The sequence below is a fragment of the Pseudophryne corroboree genome, chromosome 1 (assembly GCF_028390025.1).
Source record: "Pseudophryne corroboree isolate aPseCor3 chromosome 1, aPseCor3.hap2, whole genome shotgun sequence".
Taxonomy (NCBI): domain Eukaryota; kingdom Metazoa; phylum Chordata; class Amphibia; order Anura; family Myobatrachidae; genus Pseudophryne; species Pseudophryne corroboree.
This window is the reverse complement of record NC_086444.1, coordinates 1,241,269,984-1,241,286,237: the sequence shown is the minus strand read 5'-3', so window position 1 is coordinate 1,241,286,237 and position 16,254 is coordinate 1,241,269,984. Positions and strand designations below refer to the sequence as shown.

At 43.1% G+C, this 16,254-nt stretch overlaps 1 protein-coding gene across 1 annotated transcript; it reads left to right on the top strand.

Annotated features, from left to right (window-relative positions):
• The first annotated feature begins 6,381 nt into the window (after window positions 1-6,381).
• LOC135053081 (vomeronasal type-2 receptor 26-like) lies at window positions 6,382-15,900 on the top strand. The gene is made up of 3 exons (XM_063957460.1): window positions 6,382-6,390; window positions 13,854-13,977; window positions 14,993-15,900. Exons 1-3 carry the CDS (start codon window positions 6,382-6,384, stop codon window positions 15,898-15,900), a joined length of 1,041 nt encoding a protein of 346 aa, XP_063813530.1.
• The last annotated feature ends 354 nt before the right edge of the window (window positions 15,901-16,254 follow it).

Genomic DNA, 16,254 nt, shown 5'->3' with positions numbered 1-16,254 from the left:
GTCAGTACAGTTATGATAATGATACTAGTGTGTCTGGGAGGACTCTGGACCTCCGTCTGTGGTACCCGCTTATTGATTTACTTGTTACTGCTTCTATTGTGAAGGCGCAGTACTCAATTCCCGACTTGTATCAGCACCTTGTCCCGGCACCTTCCCAGTAACTTTCTCCTGGCAACTGTATCAGTGTCCAGGCAGAGAGTTGACACCAACCGTGCTGGTCTACTCGTATGATGTAAAGTGCACTGTGCACAGTGTGCAATGATCAGTCACACTGTCCTTGCTGCACTTTCCTGCATCACAACTTCTCCCCCCTCACAATCCCCCACACCTGTTGGTCAGTCTGCACACTCACACACACTCCCTCCTGGATCAGGAGCTCACTCCTGCTGGAGGCAGCTGCTGGAGGCTCTATTCAGCTGGCTTTCCTTCATCCGCAACAGCACTCTCACTGGTTGCACTCATTAGAAGATGTTTAAAAGAAAAAACATGTCAGAGACATGGAGAGTTGCTGAGTATACAGGAGGTGGGCAGCCATTATGTCTGGACTATACCCCCTATGTGATCCCTGTTTAGACAATAAACTTTTCCCATTGTTTTAAAAAAAAAATTGGATTATCCTGCCGTTTTCTGGAGATTCTAGGCATCTCTGTCAATCACCTTTGTCTTTCACACGTGTTTCCATCTATGCTATCTAGGGCATGTGTTTCCCTTTTATATGTGTTATACTTTCCATTGATGGGATTCGGATTCTCTATTCCTCCTTCCAGCATTAACCAAAGTAACACTGAACCATGTACTCTGTACAGACTCAGGTTCCATGATGGTAACCCACTAAATACAGAGATCTTTCTCAGGTGTTATCCCAAGCAATACTCCATTCTAAAACATCTTACTTAATGAGATAACTTATGTCATTTCTTATAATTTCAGCTCTTAATATTTATTCAATATAACTATTAATTAGCTACTTTAATGTACACATGTAATTAATATCATTACTGCATAATCACATAAAACATGTACAATAAAGCTTGTCTTCTTAGGCTCTAGCATCAGTCACTATATGTTGTTGAATATAGACATGTATAACTGAATTCTATACAGAATGTTCTTTGTCCACACAAAGATCAGTCTTCTACTTTCCCTTTAAAAAAAAGTTGTTTCTTATCAGCTCTACCATTCTATTCAGCAAAGCTTACCATGTGGTTGTTTGGTTTCCTCGCAAGTGTGCATCGCGTTGTTTGCTTGTAAGAATGTGTATCAGAATCAGCTGTGTTGGGCAGGTATACTTTTGTATACTAGGAATTTGTCTTCAGTTTGATATACATCAGCCAAGTAGGTAAATGATAAGCAAGTGGGGGGGGGGGGCAAGTAAAGTCATAGATATAGGTTATACCGTATGGACACAAGTGTGTTACATGTACGTCTAGTCAGTCAATGTTTAGCAGTTCAGCAGGCGGACCGCTTGGGGAAAGAAATTTTGGAGGCTTCTGGTGGACCCGGCATGGACAGCCATGTAATGCCTGCCTTAAGGAAGCAAGTTAAACATGCTGTGGCCGGGGTGTAACTGGTCCTTTACTATCTTCGTTCCCCGCTTTTTAGCTCTGGACAGGTGCAGGTCCTGGACAGAGGGAAGACCGGGCCCGATGATTTTCTCTGTGGTTCTGATCACCTTTTGGAGCCTGCATCTGTCCCTCATGCTGGTGGAGCCATACCATACCAGTATTGAGGAGCACAGTACCGACTCCACAATCGCGGAGTAGAAGAGGAGCAGAAGCTACTGTGGGATTGAAACATAGAAACATAGAAACATAGAATTTGACGGCAGATAAAAACCACTTGGCCCATCTAGTCTGCCCTGTTTTTTATCCTTTAGGTAATCTCGACCTTTTTGAACCTTAATTCTTTGTAAGGATATTAATTCTTTGTGGTCTATAGGAACTTGAAGGAGTTCACTAGCAATACCACACTGTCAGCAATCGTTAGCGGAGGTTCACTCGCTGACTTCTTCCTAAAGTCCACTATAATCTTGACAGTTTTGAAGGGGTTGAGATCAAGGTTGTTGTGGTTTCACCACTGGGCCAACTGGTATAATTCCCATCTATAGGCCGATTTGTCCCTGTCCTTGATGAGGCCGATGACGGTGGTGTCGTCTGCGAATTTGATGATCTTTACTGATTGTGCCTCTGAGGTGCAGTCATTTGTGTACAGGGATAAGAGTAGGGTTGAGAGGACACAGAGAGGATGCAGGATAAACTCTGCAACTTTTGAATGGATTATGATGGGGTTTTCACTGAAATGTTCCTCAAGATCCTTTGAGTAATATAGGTTATGAATCATCCTACTGTCATGTTATTTGGCTAATAGGCAAAACAAAAACAAAAAATACAGTGTGAGGAAATTGTCATGACTGTAGTTTTGTGAACCCAGTGTATATGTGAGGTCTGTGAAGTCTGTGTGGGTAACTGGAGGACTATGTGTATAATTGGCTGGTCTGTGGGAATCAGTGAGATGAAGTAATAAGGAGCAATACCTGACCGGGAGTAGTACCCGGGCCTCGGCAGAGGGAGCCGTATCCTGACCACTGGATCACCAGGGACTTGGTGTTGATAGCAGGATGGTGAATGTATTGGTGATAACAAACTGGATATACTGTCACAGGAGTAGGTATTTGTGTACTGAAGGTTACAATGAAATAGGTTCTCTGGATTTTCGCAGATCTGGGAGAAGATCTGAAGACATTGAACCGGACTGGTTACCGGTGAGACTGGAACCGGGCTAGTTACCAGTGAGACTGAGAACCAGGCTGGTTACTGGCGAGACTAAGAACCACACTTTGAACTGGGCTGGGTACCAGTATAACAGGAACGCAACTGTAATCCGGACTGGTACCGGATATAACTGGAAACGCAACTGTGTGTAGAACAATGACTGTGGCTGTGACTTAAGACGAGGCTGAAGAACTGAAGAATGTGGCTGTGTCTTTAAGATGAGTCTGAAGAATAACTGAAGACTGTGGCTGTGACTTAACGACAAGACTGAAGAATACTGCGGCTGTATCTTTAAGACTGAAGAAAACTGTGGCTGTGTATTTAAGATGAGACTGAAGAATACTGTGACTGTGTCTTTAAAACGAGACTGATACTGGATATAACTGGTAACACAACTGTAATCCAGACTGGGTAGCAAAAGAGCAGAGTTTCACAGGAACTAAGGTAATAGTGTTACCTCTTAGGGAGCTCCGCTAATAAGCTCACACTGAGCTGTGTGACTTAAGGAACTGGCAGTTTCTGTAACACAAATCTCTTTACTTATACTTCCTGGTCCTTGGTGATTGGTGAACAGAGTCAGGTGATTCAGACCCTGTCATGTCAGTACTCCATGTTAGGCTTTGATGTGGAGTGAGGGCTACTTGGAGTGGCTGAAACTGGAGAAGTCTATGGATGGACAAGTAGGAACGGATTGAATCTGAGGATACTTGAATTGGCTGAAACCAAAGGAGACTGACCAGGCTGGTCCTGGAAAATAGTTGGTCCAGCTGGAACCGAGACGTACTGACCAGGCTGGGCCTGTAGTATTGCTGCTGGACCGGCAGGAACCAGGAGAGACTGAACCGGACATATGGACGAGACCAGACTGAGTCCAGATGAGCTTGAACCGGAGGGAACCAGAGAAAACTGAACCTGATTTATGGACAAGACTAGATTGAGTAAGGACGAACTTGAGTTGGCTGGAACTGGAGGAGACTGAAACAGACATATGGACAAGACCAGATTGAGTCCAGACAAACTTGAACCGGCTGGGACCGGAGGAGACTGAACCAGACATATGGACGAGACCAGATTGATTCCAGACGAATTGAACTGGCTGGGACCAGAGGAATCTCTGGACCCATGGACAGAACCGGATTGAGTCCAGATAAATTAGAATCGGTTGGGACCGAAAGAGGCAGATTCTGGCTTGAACCGGAGTGAGTAGAATCCAAGTGTTCAGATGGCCCATCCTGGACCTGAACCATGCTGGATGCCAACAGGGTGGTGCTTTCTGAAGATGGCAAACAGGAGTTCATAACTGCATCTGTAGCACAAAGATTTCCATCTGAGAACTTGGTTCTGGATACTTCCCTTGGGGCTGAAACTCTGGTGACCCCTCCTTGGGTTGACAAATCAGACACGTCTCTCAAGGTTGTTACTTCCAGCACCCCTCCTGGGGTTGACAGATCAGAAACTCCTTTTTGAGAAGAAGACTCATATGCCCCCTACTAAAGCTTGAACATTGGATACCCCTCCTGGAGTCAGCAAAGCAAATGCCTCCTCAGAGGCTGCAGAGTCTAATGCCCTTTCTGGTGCTGAAAGTTCAGATGCCCCTCCTTTTGCTGAGGACACAGACACCCCTCTTTGAGCTGAGGACACAGATGCCCCTCCTTGAGCTGAGGACACAGACACCCCTCCTTGTGCTGCAGAAACAGACGCCCCTCCTTGGCCTGCAGAAACAGACACCCCTCCTTGGCCTGCAGAAACAGACCCCTCTGTGACTTTAAGTGGCTTTAACATTCTTTTCTGGACACTCAACTTGGGATAGGGTCTTTTAATCACAGGACCCCAGTCATAAATTTGAGTCTCTTTTTGAGAAGTCTTCTTAACACCCCCATTAGCAGTAGCAGGATTGGCTACTGTAGATGACTTGTAGACATGAGAGCTATGATACTGAGATATGTTACCATTTCCTGGCTTGCGAAGAATGCAATCCTTAACAAAATGACTGGAATTTCCACAGTAAACACAAAGGTGCAGCTCCTTACGTCGCTGACTATCAGCCTCAGAGAGCTTTGGCCGTGGATAGCTCTTATGAACAACTTTTCCTTGCACAGAGGAAGAGACTTTAGTTACTGTATGGGACAAAACAGGATCAACAACGTTGGTGGTATTCCTGAGGAGTTCAGGCATCACAGAAAGAATACTAGTCAAAAGTTCTTGTAACTGTATTAACATCTGGTAGAGAATCCGCAGTTGGTGAGGAGTCTGAATACAGAGAGTGTGAGATTCTCTGGAAGAGTTCTGCTGCAGACACTGTAAAATTGATGCTGAGTCGACTCCAAAACCTCCAAGCATCCTGCAATATTGCTTAGGAGATCTTGCGTCAGACAAACACTTTCAGCCACGGCCAGTTCCTATTGCCATGACTGTAGTTTTGTAAACCCGGCGTATATGTGAAGTCTGTGCGGGAAATTGGAGGACTATGTGTATAATTGGCTGGTCTGTGGGAATCAGTGAGATGAAGTAATAAGGAGAAATCCCTGACCGGGAGTCGAACCCGGGCCTCGGCAGAGGGAGCCGTATCCTTACCACTAGATCACCAGGGACTTGGTGTTGATAGCAGGATGGTGAATGTATTTGTAAGAATTAACTGGATATACTGTCACAGGAGTAGGTGTTTGTGTACTGAAGGTTACTATGAAATAGGTTCTCTGGAGTTACGCAGATCTGGGAGGAGTGCTGAAGACATTGAACCAAACTGGTTACCAGTGAGACTGGAACCAGGCTGGTTACTGGCTAGACTGAGAACCGCACTTTGAACCATGCTGGGTACCAGTATAACTGGAACGCAACTGTAATCCGGACTGGTACCAGATATAACTGGAAATGCAACTGTGTGTAGAACAATGACTGTGGCTGTGACTTTAAGATGAGGGTGAAGAAGACTGTGGCTGTGATTTTAAGACGAGACTGAAGAATACTGTGGCTGTGTATTTAAGACGAGACTGAAGAATACTGCGACTGTGTCTTTAAAACTAAACTGATATTGGATATAACTGGTAACACAATAGTAATCCGGACTGGGTAGCAAAAGAGCAGAGTTTCACAGGAACTAATGTACAGTAATAGTGTTACCTCTTAGGTAGCTCTGCTACTAAGCTCACACTGAGCTGTGTGACTCAAGGAACTGGCAGCTTCTGTAACACTAGTCTCTTTACTTATACTTCCTGGTCCTTGGTGATTGGTGAACAGAGTCAGGTGACTCAGACCCTGTCATGTCAGTACTCCATGTTAGGCTTTGATGAAGAGTGAGGCCTAGCAGGCTGGAAAAACACTGAAGCCTAAACTCCTAAAATGAGCAGAGGATGCCGGCTTTTAGGCCCAAACATCAGAGAGCTGAGCACAGTGGAGAATGTGTCTGGTGACCACTGGAGTCAGAGAGGCATATAGAATAATGACAACGATTGCTGAATAGCCACAACATAGAGAGACTTGCTGAATTCAGTATTCACACAGAAGGTTAATCAACACAGGTGGAGCTTGTTAACTTTCAGCACTCAGGAAACTCATGGTACTGCCAAGCTGTTTATCCCAGTGAGCAGAAAAGACACAGGATCCAGGACAGATGGCAGAGGTAAGTCTCCAAATATGAGAACTACAGTCAGGATCATGACAGAAATCTTGTGCCCAAAACATGGAATGTGGCTATGACTCATCTTGCTATCATGTTAATTGGCTAAACACATACACACAATACATATATGAACACACACATCACACATCTATCTATATCTATATTCAATATATATACTATTAATAAAATTGCTCATTTGTAGATATGTTCATAATAAACTGGAGAACTACTGAACTAATTTTGATTGGATTTCAGCTAAATTGTTCCTTGAGATCCTCTGAGTGACATATGCTATGTCATCTCATTATCGTGTTAATAGGCTAATTAGCAACAACAATAATCAACACATTGAATTGTTTCTATTGTCATGCCACAGAGCAGGTAATGCAGGGGTCAGAGGCACACATGGGTAATGGGGGGAGGGCAGAGGCACACATGGGTAGTGTGGGTGAGGGCAGAGGCACACATGGGTAATTGGGGTGAGGGCAGAGGCACACATGGGTAATGGGGTGAGGGCAGAGGCACACATGGGTAATGGGGTGAGTGCAGAGGCACACATGGGTAATTGGGGAGAGGGCAGAGGCACACATGGGTAATGGGGGTGAGGGCAGAGGCACACATGGCTAATGGGGTGAGGGCAGAGGCACACATGGGTAATGGGGTGAGTGCAGAGGCATACATGGGTAATGGGGGAGAGGGCAGAGGCACACATGGGTAATGGGGGTGAGGGCAGAGGCACACATGGGTAATGGGGGTGAGGGACGAGGTACACATGGGTAATGGGGTGAGGGCAGAGGCACACATGGGTTGTCATGTCTTCCAGCATAGTTGTTTAAACTCATTTTTATTTCTGTGTCAGCACAGAAATAACTCAAAAGTTATCTGTTATTTTGACCCTTCTAGCCTGTTGTAGCTAGTCTAGCAATACATTCCAGGCCAAAGTAGCTGTGAGAAGCCATTTTCCATTTCCACATGGACATAGACAGACAGATACCTATGTCACGTGGTTCAGCCCAATCTTGCATTCGATGGTAAGTCAGTGACTTTCGTTCTGCCATCATAGCCTTGTGTAGTCAGCCACGGATGCTAGCTAGATTAGTAACTTACTGCGTTGCACATGTAACATCATGTTTGCATACTAGATGCAAGTTATGTTTGAATACACATGTTATATGTACTGTATATGTTTGCATACACATGTTATATGTACTGTATATGTTTGCATACACATGTTATATGTACTGTATACTGTATGTTTGCATACACATGTTATATGTACTGTATATGTTTGAATACACATGTTATATGTACTGTATATGTTTGCTAGCTTTATGTTTCCACATGCTCATTGTAATTGTATATTTTTGTTTCATTTACAGTGTTACCACTTTCATCATAATTGTGTTACATCCTCTCATCACTTGTTGTATACATTTATGATTACTTTACTAGATAATAAATCCCGGTCTTTAGACATCACATCTGAATGGGATTATTGTAAAAGGCGGTTATACTGTAGGCTTCGAACTTGCTAAAGCAGCTTAGTGAGAGGCTGAAAATGGGTAATGGGGTAAATACTGCAATAATGGGGCACCACGTCATTTAGAGTATTTTTTATTTTATTCACGTGCAGCAACATGGTGTGCAAACTAGTGCACAGGTATGTGGTGGGGCACGGGGGCACTAATCGGGGCACTGCGGGAAATTATGCTTTTGGCCATCGCCTCCATGTCCCTGACTGCATGCTCTGCACTCTGTGAGGACTCTGAGCAGCCAGCCAGAGGGGCTTATTCAGACCAATGTCGCTAACGTCCTTTTCTTCCTCTTATTTTCAATATCATCTCCAAAAAGGAAATATTTAAAAAAAATAGTTTATTACCAACACACTTCCAAATACTCCTTAATAAATAAGCTGCATAGAATTATCAAACACAATTTCCATTTGCTTTGACTTTCTTTATATAATTCTGTCATCTGGATATCTTTCCGTGGAACATGTTTATTTATATGAATTGTATTATGGTCCAATTTGAAATATAACATCTGGATTCCAAACAAATACCTTAAGGATAAAATACATTAATTTATATGACGATGTTATTCTGACAAATTTGGAACATTGTATTTGCAAAAGCAACATGGAATCCATTTGTGCACTTAAATGGGTTTATCCAAATAGCCATGGAAGGGTGCAATGTGCTGTTGCCAAGACGCTTCAACACCGGCAAACGCACCCAATATTGCACCGTTCACAGGCTGCATTAAGCCCCAAATCATATAAAATTGCTCTGAATTTTATAGGGTGATGTGCAACTTCGGGCCGCCATAAAGTGCGTCCACTGCCGCGATCACTCGCACCCGTGAGATCATCATAATTAATTGCATTGACCCCTAATGAATAGGAGTTGTGGCCTGAGTCCCCCCACCCACGTGGTTAAGGGTGGCCGCGGCACGGAAGGGTTAGCCCTCCATGCAGCGGTGCAATTTTCAAAGAAAAATGGAAGCTTGCAACCAACTTTTAATAGAAAGTTGTCTCTAAGCTCTATGCACTGTAAATGAGTAAATGTTTAATAATGAGTTTTAGCATGTTTTATGTAGGGCTCCATGTACAGTTATAGAAGAGCTCATTTAACATGTATATCTAAGATGTGTTTAATTGTATTTTACAGAGAAAAATGCAGTCTTTCTTCTCCCCCCCATCTCTTCTTCACCATTATAATTTTCCTATTTACTTCTTTATTTTCTTGATACTAATAGCATTGTTTGTACCATATTTTTGACTTGCTTTTTATTATCCCCATATGTGTTATTTTCCGTTATTGATGGGCTGTTTTCAGGCCTACTGCATCACATTGTCTATCTCGTCATACTTACATTGCTACTACTACTGTACTTTCAATTGATTTGGAGGATTATACGGAATTCCTGTTTTGTCTTTTTGAAAAACTCAATAAAAATTGTTCAGCAAAAAAAAGAAAGAAAGAGAAAAATACACTTACTATACTGTATATGAATAAGGGTTCCCTATCTTCTGTGACTAGGAGATGGGATGCTACTGTATTTGCCATTTACTAACAGATGGACTGGTGAATGACAAAGCTTTTGATACGGGCCAGTGTACTCACCCCTGGAGGTGTTATTAACGGGGGAACTTCATTGTTGCTATATGTAAGGTGTCAAGTAGAGTTGTAAACAAATGTATTCCTGTGCAGGTATACCGTACAGTTATGTCCTCTTGCAACTTTGCTCCATGCGCTACATATAACGTTACACACATGTGACTCGGTAGCGCCGAGCATATGTTTTTGCATCTTTTGCCATGAAAATGTCTTACACACAATGCACTGCAATAGGATGCAGCAGCAGCTTCTGCAGATTAAAATGCTATATGCCATGCCTATATTCTGTATGAAATTGCAGCTCTATATGCTTCTGAAATGAAACGTTACAGTGATTTCCAGGAAAACACTGTAGCATAGCATTTTGTATGCAAATACAGTCGCAGTCACAAAAAAGGCGATCGGCACTACTGAGTCCCACCACGGCATGGCGCAACTTGAAGGGCTGTTTATAGTAACTGCAGCAAGGATGTAAGAGGACACATCTGTGTAAGGGGAAGAAGGAGATTGTGTTTGGGATGTAATCTATATTTATTTATTTGTGTGTTCCTAAAAAGTATAGGATAGAAGAGAACCATTTGTTCTTTTGAGTAGTCCAATCCAAACCTTATTTCTATTCTATGTGATAAATTTATCACAGGGGAATTGTTAATTACCAGTTGTTAATGTGAACTGTATTGGGTCTTCTGACTATATATAGAGGCTTGAGAGCCCTGTGTGTGTGTGTGGGGGGTGTGTGTGTGTGTGTGTGTGTGTGTGTGTGTGTGTGTGTGTGTGTGTGTGTGGGGGGGGGGGATACATTCTTCTGTGACATCAAGGTAGATGAAACTGCTGTGAACATCTTTTGAATTATATTTCCCATATGGCAACAGGGAAGAGTTATTTTTAGGACTTTAAACATTTTTGCCTTCAAGACGACAATTGTCTTTCATCTTGTGACTAACAGGAATGCTCCAAAGCCGTCCCATTCTCCACCTGACCTAGTGTAAGGACAGTGTCTCCAAGTTCCACCCTCTACCAAGCTACCGTACAGGATCTGGTCTAGGTCAATAACTAGTGGAGGTTAATTGACACCAAATAGGAGGTTTGGTAAAAGCTTGTCAATGCCTACATAGCAGCAACACGGTTCCAGGTGCCGAGATAGGAGCCCGGTGGTGGCAGCGTCATAATTAAAAAGTCTCAACCTCCTGGGGACAGTAACAGTCTATGATATGGCTTCATTAGTTCCTTACATTACAAACTCTGTGTGTGGACTGATCACCCTAACCTCTTGTCATCTGTGGATGGGGACAAATATTGAAGTTCTATTGAAGCAGTTAAACCAATAAAAAAGAGACAAGAAGTGTATTATAGAGAATGTAAGGCTAGAGGCTCAAGGGAAATAAATTAAAATTGTGTAATAGAGGAAGAAGCACAAAAGGCTTTATATACATTATTTTGAAAAAGAGAAAATTGTGAAATTAAAAATCGTGGTTCCAAAACTGATGTCGGATTCAAACAAACAGATAAAGTTTCAAAAAGTCAGAACAAATGAAACACAGGAACATGTAAGATGATACCACCAGAGGGCAGAGGCATCAGGATGGTGTTCTTGAAGTTGATGGAACACTCTAATGCATAATAAAAAGAGGGGCATTGCCAAGAAAAGTATTCATCCTGACTTGCATATCACAGGGGTATTGAGTAGTGATGTGCACCGGAAATTTTGTTGGTTTTGTGTTTTGGTTTTGGATTCGGTTCCACGGCCGTGTTTTGGATTCAGACGCGTTTTGGCAAAACCTCCCTGAAATTTTTTTGTCGGATTCAGGTGTGTTTTGGATTCGGGTGTTTTTTTTTCCAAAAACCCCTCAAAAACAGCTTAAATCATATAATTTGGGGGTCATTTTGATCCTATAGTATTATTAACCTCAATAACCATAATTTCCACTAATTTCCAGTCTATTCTGAACACCTCACACCTCACAATATTATTTTTAGTCCTAAAATTTGCACCGAGGTCGCTGGATGACTAAGCTAAGTGACCCAAGTGGCCGGCACAAACACCTGGCCCATCTAGGAGTGGCACTGCAGTGTCAGACAGGATGGCACTTAAAAAAATAGTCCCCAAACAGCACATGATGCAAAGAAAAAAAGAGGTGCACCAAGGTCGCTGGATGGCTAAGCTAAGCGACCCAAGTGGCAGACACAAACACCTGGCCCATCTAGGAGTGGCACTGCAGTGTCATATAGGATGGCAGATTTAAAAAATAGTCCCCAAACAGCACATGATGCAAAGAAAAAAAGAGGTGCAATGAGGTAGCTGTGTGACTAAGCTAAGCAACCCAAGTGGCCGACACAAACACCTGGCCCATCTAGGAGTGGCACTGCAGTTTTCTTGCGAGAGGATGAGTGCTTCCGTCCTCATGTGAATCTGAACCACTAGCCATGAACATAGGCCAGGTCCTCGGCCATTCCTTGCCACTCCGTGTCGTAAATGGCATATTGGCAAGTTTACACTTCTCATCAGACGCTTTTAATTTTGATTTTTGGGTCATTTTACTGAACTTTTGTAGTATACTTGACGACACAGAGGTAGAGCAGTGGACTACTGTACCGTACTGCTATATATTATATACTGGTGGTCAGCAAAATTCTGCACTGTCCTCCTAATATATATACTGCGCACAACTAAAATGCACCACAGGTATGGATGGATTGTATACTTGACGACACAGAGGTAGGTAGAACAGTGGACTACTGTACCGTACTGCTATACATTATATACTGGTGGTCAGCAAAATTCTGCACTGTCCTCCTACTATATATACTGCGCATAACTAAAATGCAGCACAGGTATGGATGGATAGTATACTTGACGACACAGAGGTAGGTAGAGCAGTGGACTACTGAACCGTACTGCTATATATTATATACTGGTGGTCAGCAAAATTATGCACTGTCCTCCTACTATATATACTGCACACAACTAAAATGCACCACAGGTATGGATGGATAGTATACTTGACAACACAGAGGTAGGTAGAGCAGTGGACTACTGTACCGTACTGCTATATATTATATACTGGTGGTCAGCAAAATTCTGTACTGTCCTCCTACTAGATATACTGTGCACAACTAAAATGCACCACAGGTATGGATGGATAGTATACTTGACGACACAGAGGTAGGTAGAGCAGTGGACTACTGTACCGTACTGCTATATAATACTGGTGGTCACTGGTCAGCAAAATTCTGCACTGTCCTCCTATAGTATAAACTACAGTGCAGCACAGATATGGAGTGTTTTTCAGGCAGAGAACGTAGATATTTTCAGCACACTGAGCACAGATATTTGCAAGCACACTGAGCACAGATATTTGCAGCACACTGAGCACAGATATTTGCAGCACACTGAACACAGAAACTGAGAGAACGCTGCACGTCCTCTCCCTATCATCTCCAATGCACTATTTAAAATGGCGGCAATGCGCGGCTCCTTATATAGAATACGAATCTCGCGAGAATCCGACAGCGGTATGATGACGTTCGGGCACGCTCGGGTTAACCGAGCAAGGCGGGAGGATCCGAGTCTGCCTCGGAACCGTGTAAAATGGGTGAAGTTCGGGGGGGTTCGGATTCCGAGGAACTGAACCCACTCATCACTAGTATTGAGCTGGGATTTGGGACACTGTATGTGGTAGAATTTAGCTAAGTGGCAGTAGAGAGCCACCAAATGTGTGGAGATGGAAAAATCCACCCATAAAAGTTAAAAAAGGGGGTGTGCCCTCACTATGCCACAGAGAGCCCTCCTTATTAATATTATGTCACAGTGCACCCCTTTATGCATCATATTGCTCCGCAGTATGCCAACATATCCCACAAATTAATATTATGGCCCAGTGCCCTCCCAGTATGCCATACAGAGTCTCTGAGAACTTACAGTACATTGGTGGAAGTTTCCTGCTGCTGTAGAATGCACATATTACAGAATTCTTTTAGGGAAACAGACCCGATGTAAAGTTTAAGGAACCTAGGAGGAAGATGCACTCTGTATGTACTATGCATTCAGCAGCAGTGATGTGTCACCATGTCAGAACCTGTTCTGGGTACTTGGTGGGTCAGACCAACCTTGTGTAGAGATTCCAGGGTGACCTCCATACCATTAATCCGGCATTCCTTATAAAACCATGTAACATTATTGTTAGGTCACATTAATAAGTTTCATCAGATGCACAATTGGCAGATGCAGGAAACCAGGCTTAGTCTGCACAGGATAGTTGGAGCATAACACTGTGACAATGAAACATTATGAAGTAAGTAATTTATCAATATAATTAATGATTTACATATTACTCCCTTTAAAAGATCCCCAAATCTCGGTGCAATGACAAATGTCTACCTGGATACAGAAAAGCCTCTAATGGAAGATTCCGTGTCTGCTGCTATGACTGTGTCCTGTGTTCTGAGGGAGAAATGTCCAATGTTACTGGTAAGGATGTATTATACACAGGAAGAGTCATTGATATAATATCTATACTGTGTTTCTACTGCACAATCATCAATTGTTTCTGCTACAGCAAACACTAAAAGGGTCAAAGGGGTGCAAAGGGTAACATGCAGAGGCACATAGGTTCTCATATATACACAGACTGTGGGTACAAAGGCACACAAATGGTCACAATTACTCACGCACACAGAGTGTTAACCAGAGACAGCACACAATATAGTATTTGCATTGTGTCCCCACCCTCTCACTTTATTAAAGTAGTTGTAACTCTGAAGCCCCCTGTGCCTGTATGGTAATTCAGTGCCATGTAGAAGTGGGATGCACTCAGCATCCCGGTGGCTGGAATGCTGGTGGACTTGTAACCAATGCCAGAATCCCAACACCACTCAGTAGACCAGCACCAGAACACTAACAGCCAACATCCTAAAGGAAATTACTGGTATCTGGGTTAGGGGAAGGGCCTGGTGGAAAGTCATAGCATACACCCCCCAAGGGTTAGCCCTAGCCACCACCCCAGAGGTTTAGAGTTAGTGTAGAGGATGATTAAAATACTTACCGCATCCTGTGTCAGGATATTCAGTTTTGGGAGCTGGTGTCAGTCATGTGACCACCAGAAAACCAACTTCCAGTATTACATACAAAACCCATAGTACCACCCTACTGCTCCACACACATCCTCTCCTGCTCATCTTCCGTGTGTTTACCAGCTTATCAGTGGAAAGTAAAATGTGACTTATGTCATAAATCCAAAAAGTCTTCAAAGGGTGCGGCTTAGGAAGCAATTGCTCTACTGTTGCCATGGACAGCCCATTTCTGCCAAACCTTAATACCCTTGAATGGGTCACCTACCTGATGGAGCAATTTCGATAGAAGCACAGCAAGTCTAATTCCTGTGAAATTGATTGGATATTTTTAGCGTAGACTTTGATTTACTGTTGATGTTCTTTCTCAATAAATTGGCTTTACAGATAATATGCTATTTTATGTTACATTATAGACAGTGCGACCTGCCATAGATGTCCAGATGACAGGTGGCCGGACGAGAGAAAAGTGAGATGTGTTCCCAAAACACACGACTTTCTGTCATATGAAAAGGACATTGTGGCGCTATTTTCTTCAGTTACAGCTTCATTTTTCTCTGCCATAACATTATTTATATTAGGGATCTTTATTTATTACTGGAACACTCCAATTGTGAAAGCCAATAACCGGGCTGTAAGCTTCATTCTCCTGATCTCCATCTTGCTGAGCTTCCTCTGTGTGTTCTTGTTCCTCGGTCGGCCGGTGGATATAACCTGCAGACTCAGACAGACATCATTTGGGATCTTCTTCTCCACAGCGGTCTCTTCTGTACTAGCCAAGACTGTCACTGTCTGCATTGCTTTCAAAGCCACCAAACCCGGCAGTCCCTGGAGGAAGTGGGTCACACTCAAAGTGTCTAATTATGTGGTCATTGTGTGCTCCTCTGTCCAATCTCTGATCTGTGGTGTCTGGCTGTCTGTTTCTCCTCCCTACCTGGAGTATGACCATCACTCATATAAGGGAATGATCATCATTCAGTGCAATGAGGGGTCAGTGATTGGGTTTTACTCTATGTTGGGTTACATGGGGGTCCTGACATCTGTGAGCTTTGTTCTGGCTTTCATGGTTAGGACATTACCGGACAGCTTTAATGAGGCCAAGTACATCACCTTCAGCATGCTGGTGCTCTGCAGTGTCTGGATTGCAATGATTCCGGCCTATCTGAGCACCAAAGGGAAATACATGGTGGCTATGGAGATATTCGCTATACTGACCTCATGTGCTGGAGTTCTGGGCTGTATATTTTTCCCAAAGCTGTATATTCTGCTTATAAAACCTGAACTGAACTCCAGAAAAATGATGTTGGGAAAGGACAAGTTATAAAGAATTATTTACTTTACGGTAACATTTTATATGTGAATGGCATTTGTGTTATCGCAATGTTGTTTAAATGCTTTTAGTTGTTCCTCACACTTTCTCTTCTAAAAACATATAAAAATAACATGACCAACAGATGAGTGATACTATACTATACTTCTAGCAGAATTGTATAATAATAATAATAATAATAATGTATTATTATTAGTGATGAGCGGGTTCGGTTTCTCGGGAACCGAACCCTCCCGAACTTCACCCTTTTTACACGGGTCCGAGCCATACTCGGATTCTCCCGTATGGCTCGGTTAACCCGAGCGCACCCGAACGTCATCATCCCGCTGTCGGATTCTCGCGAGATTC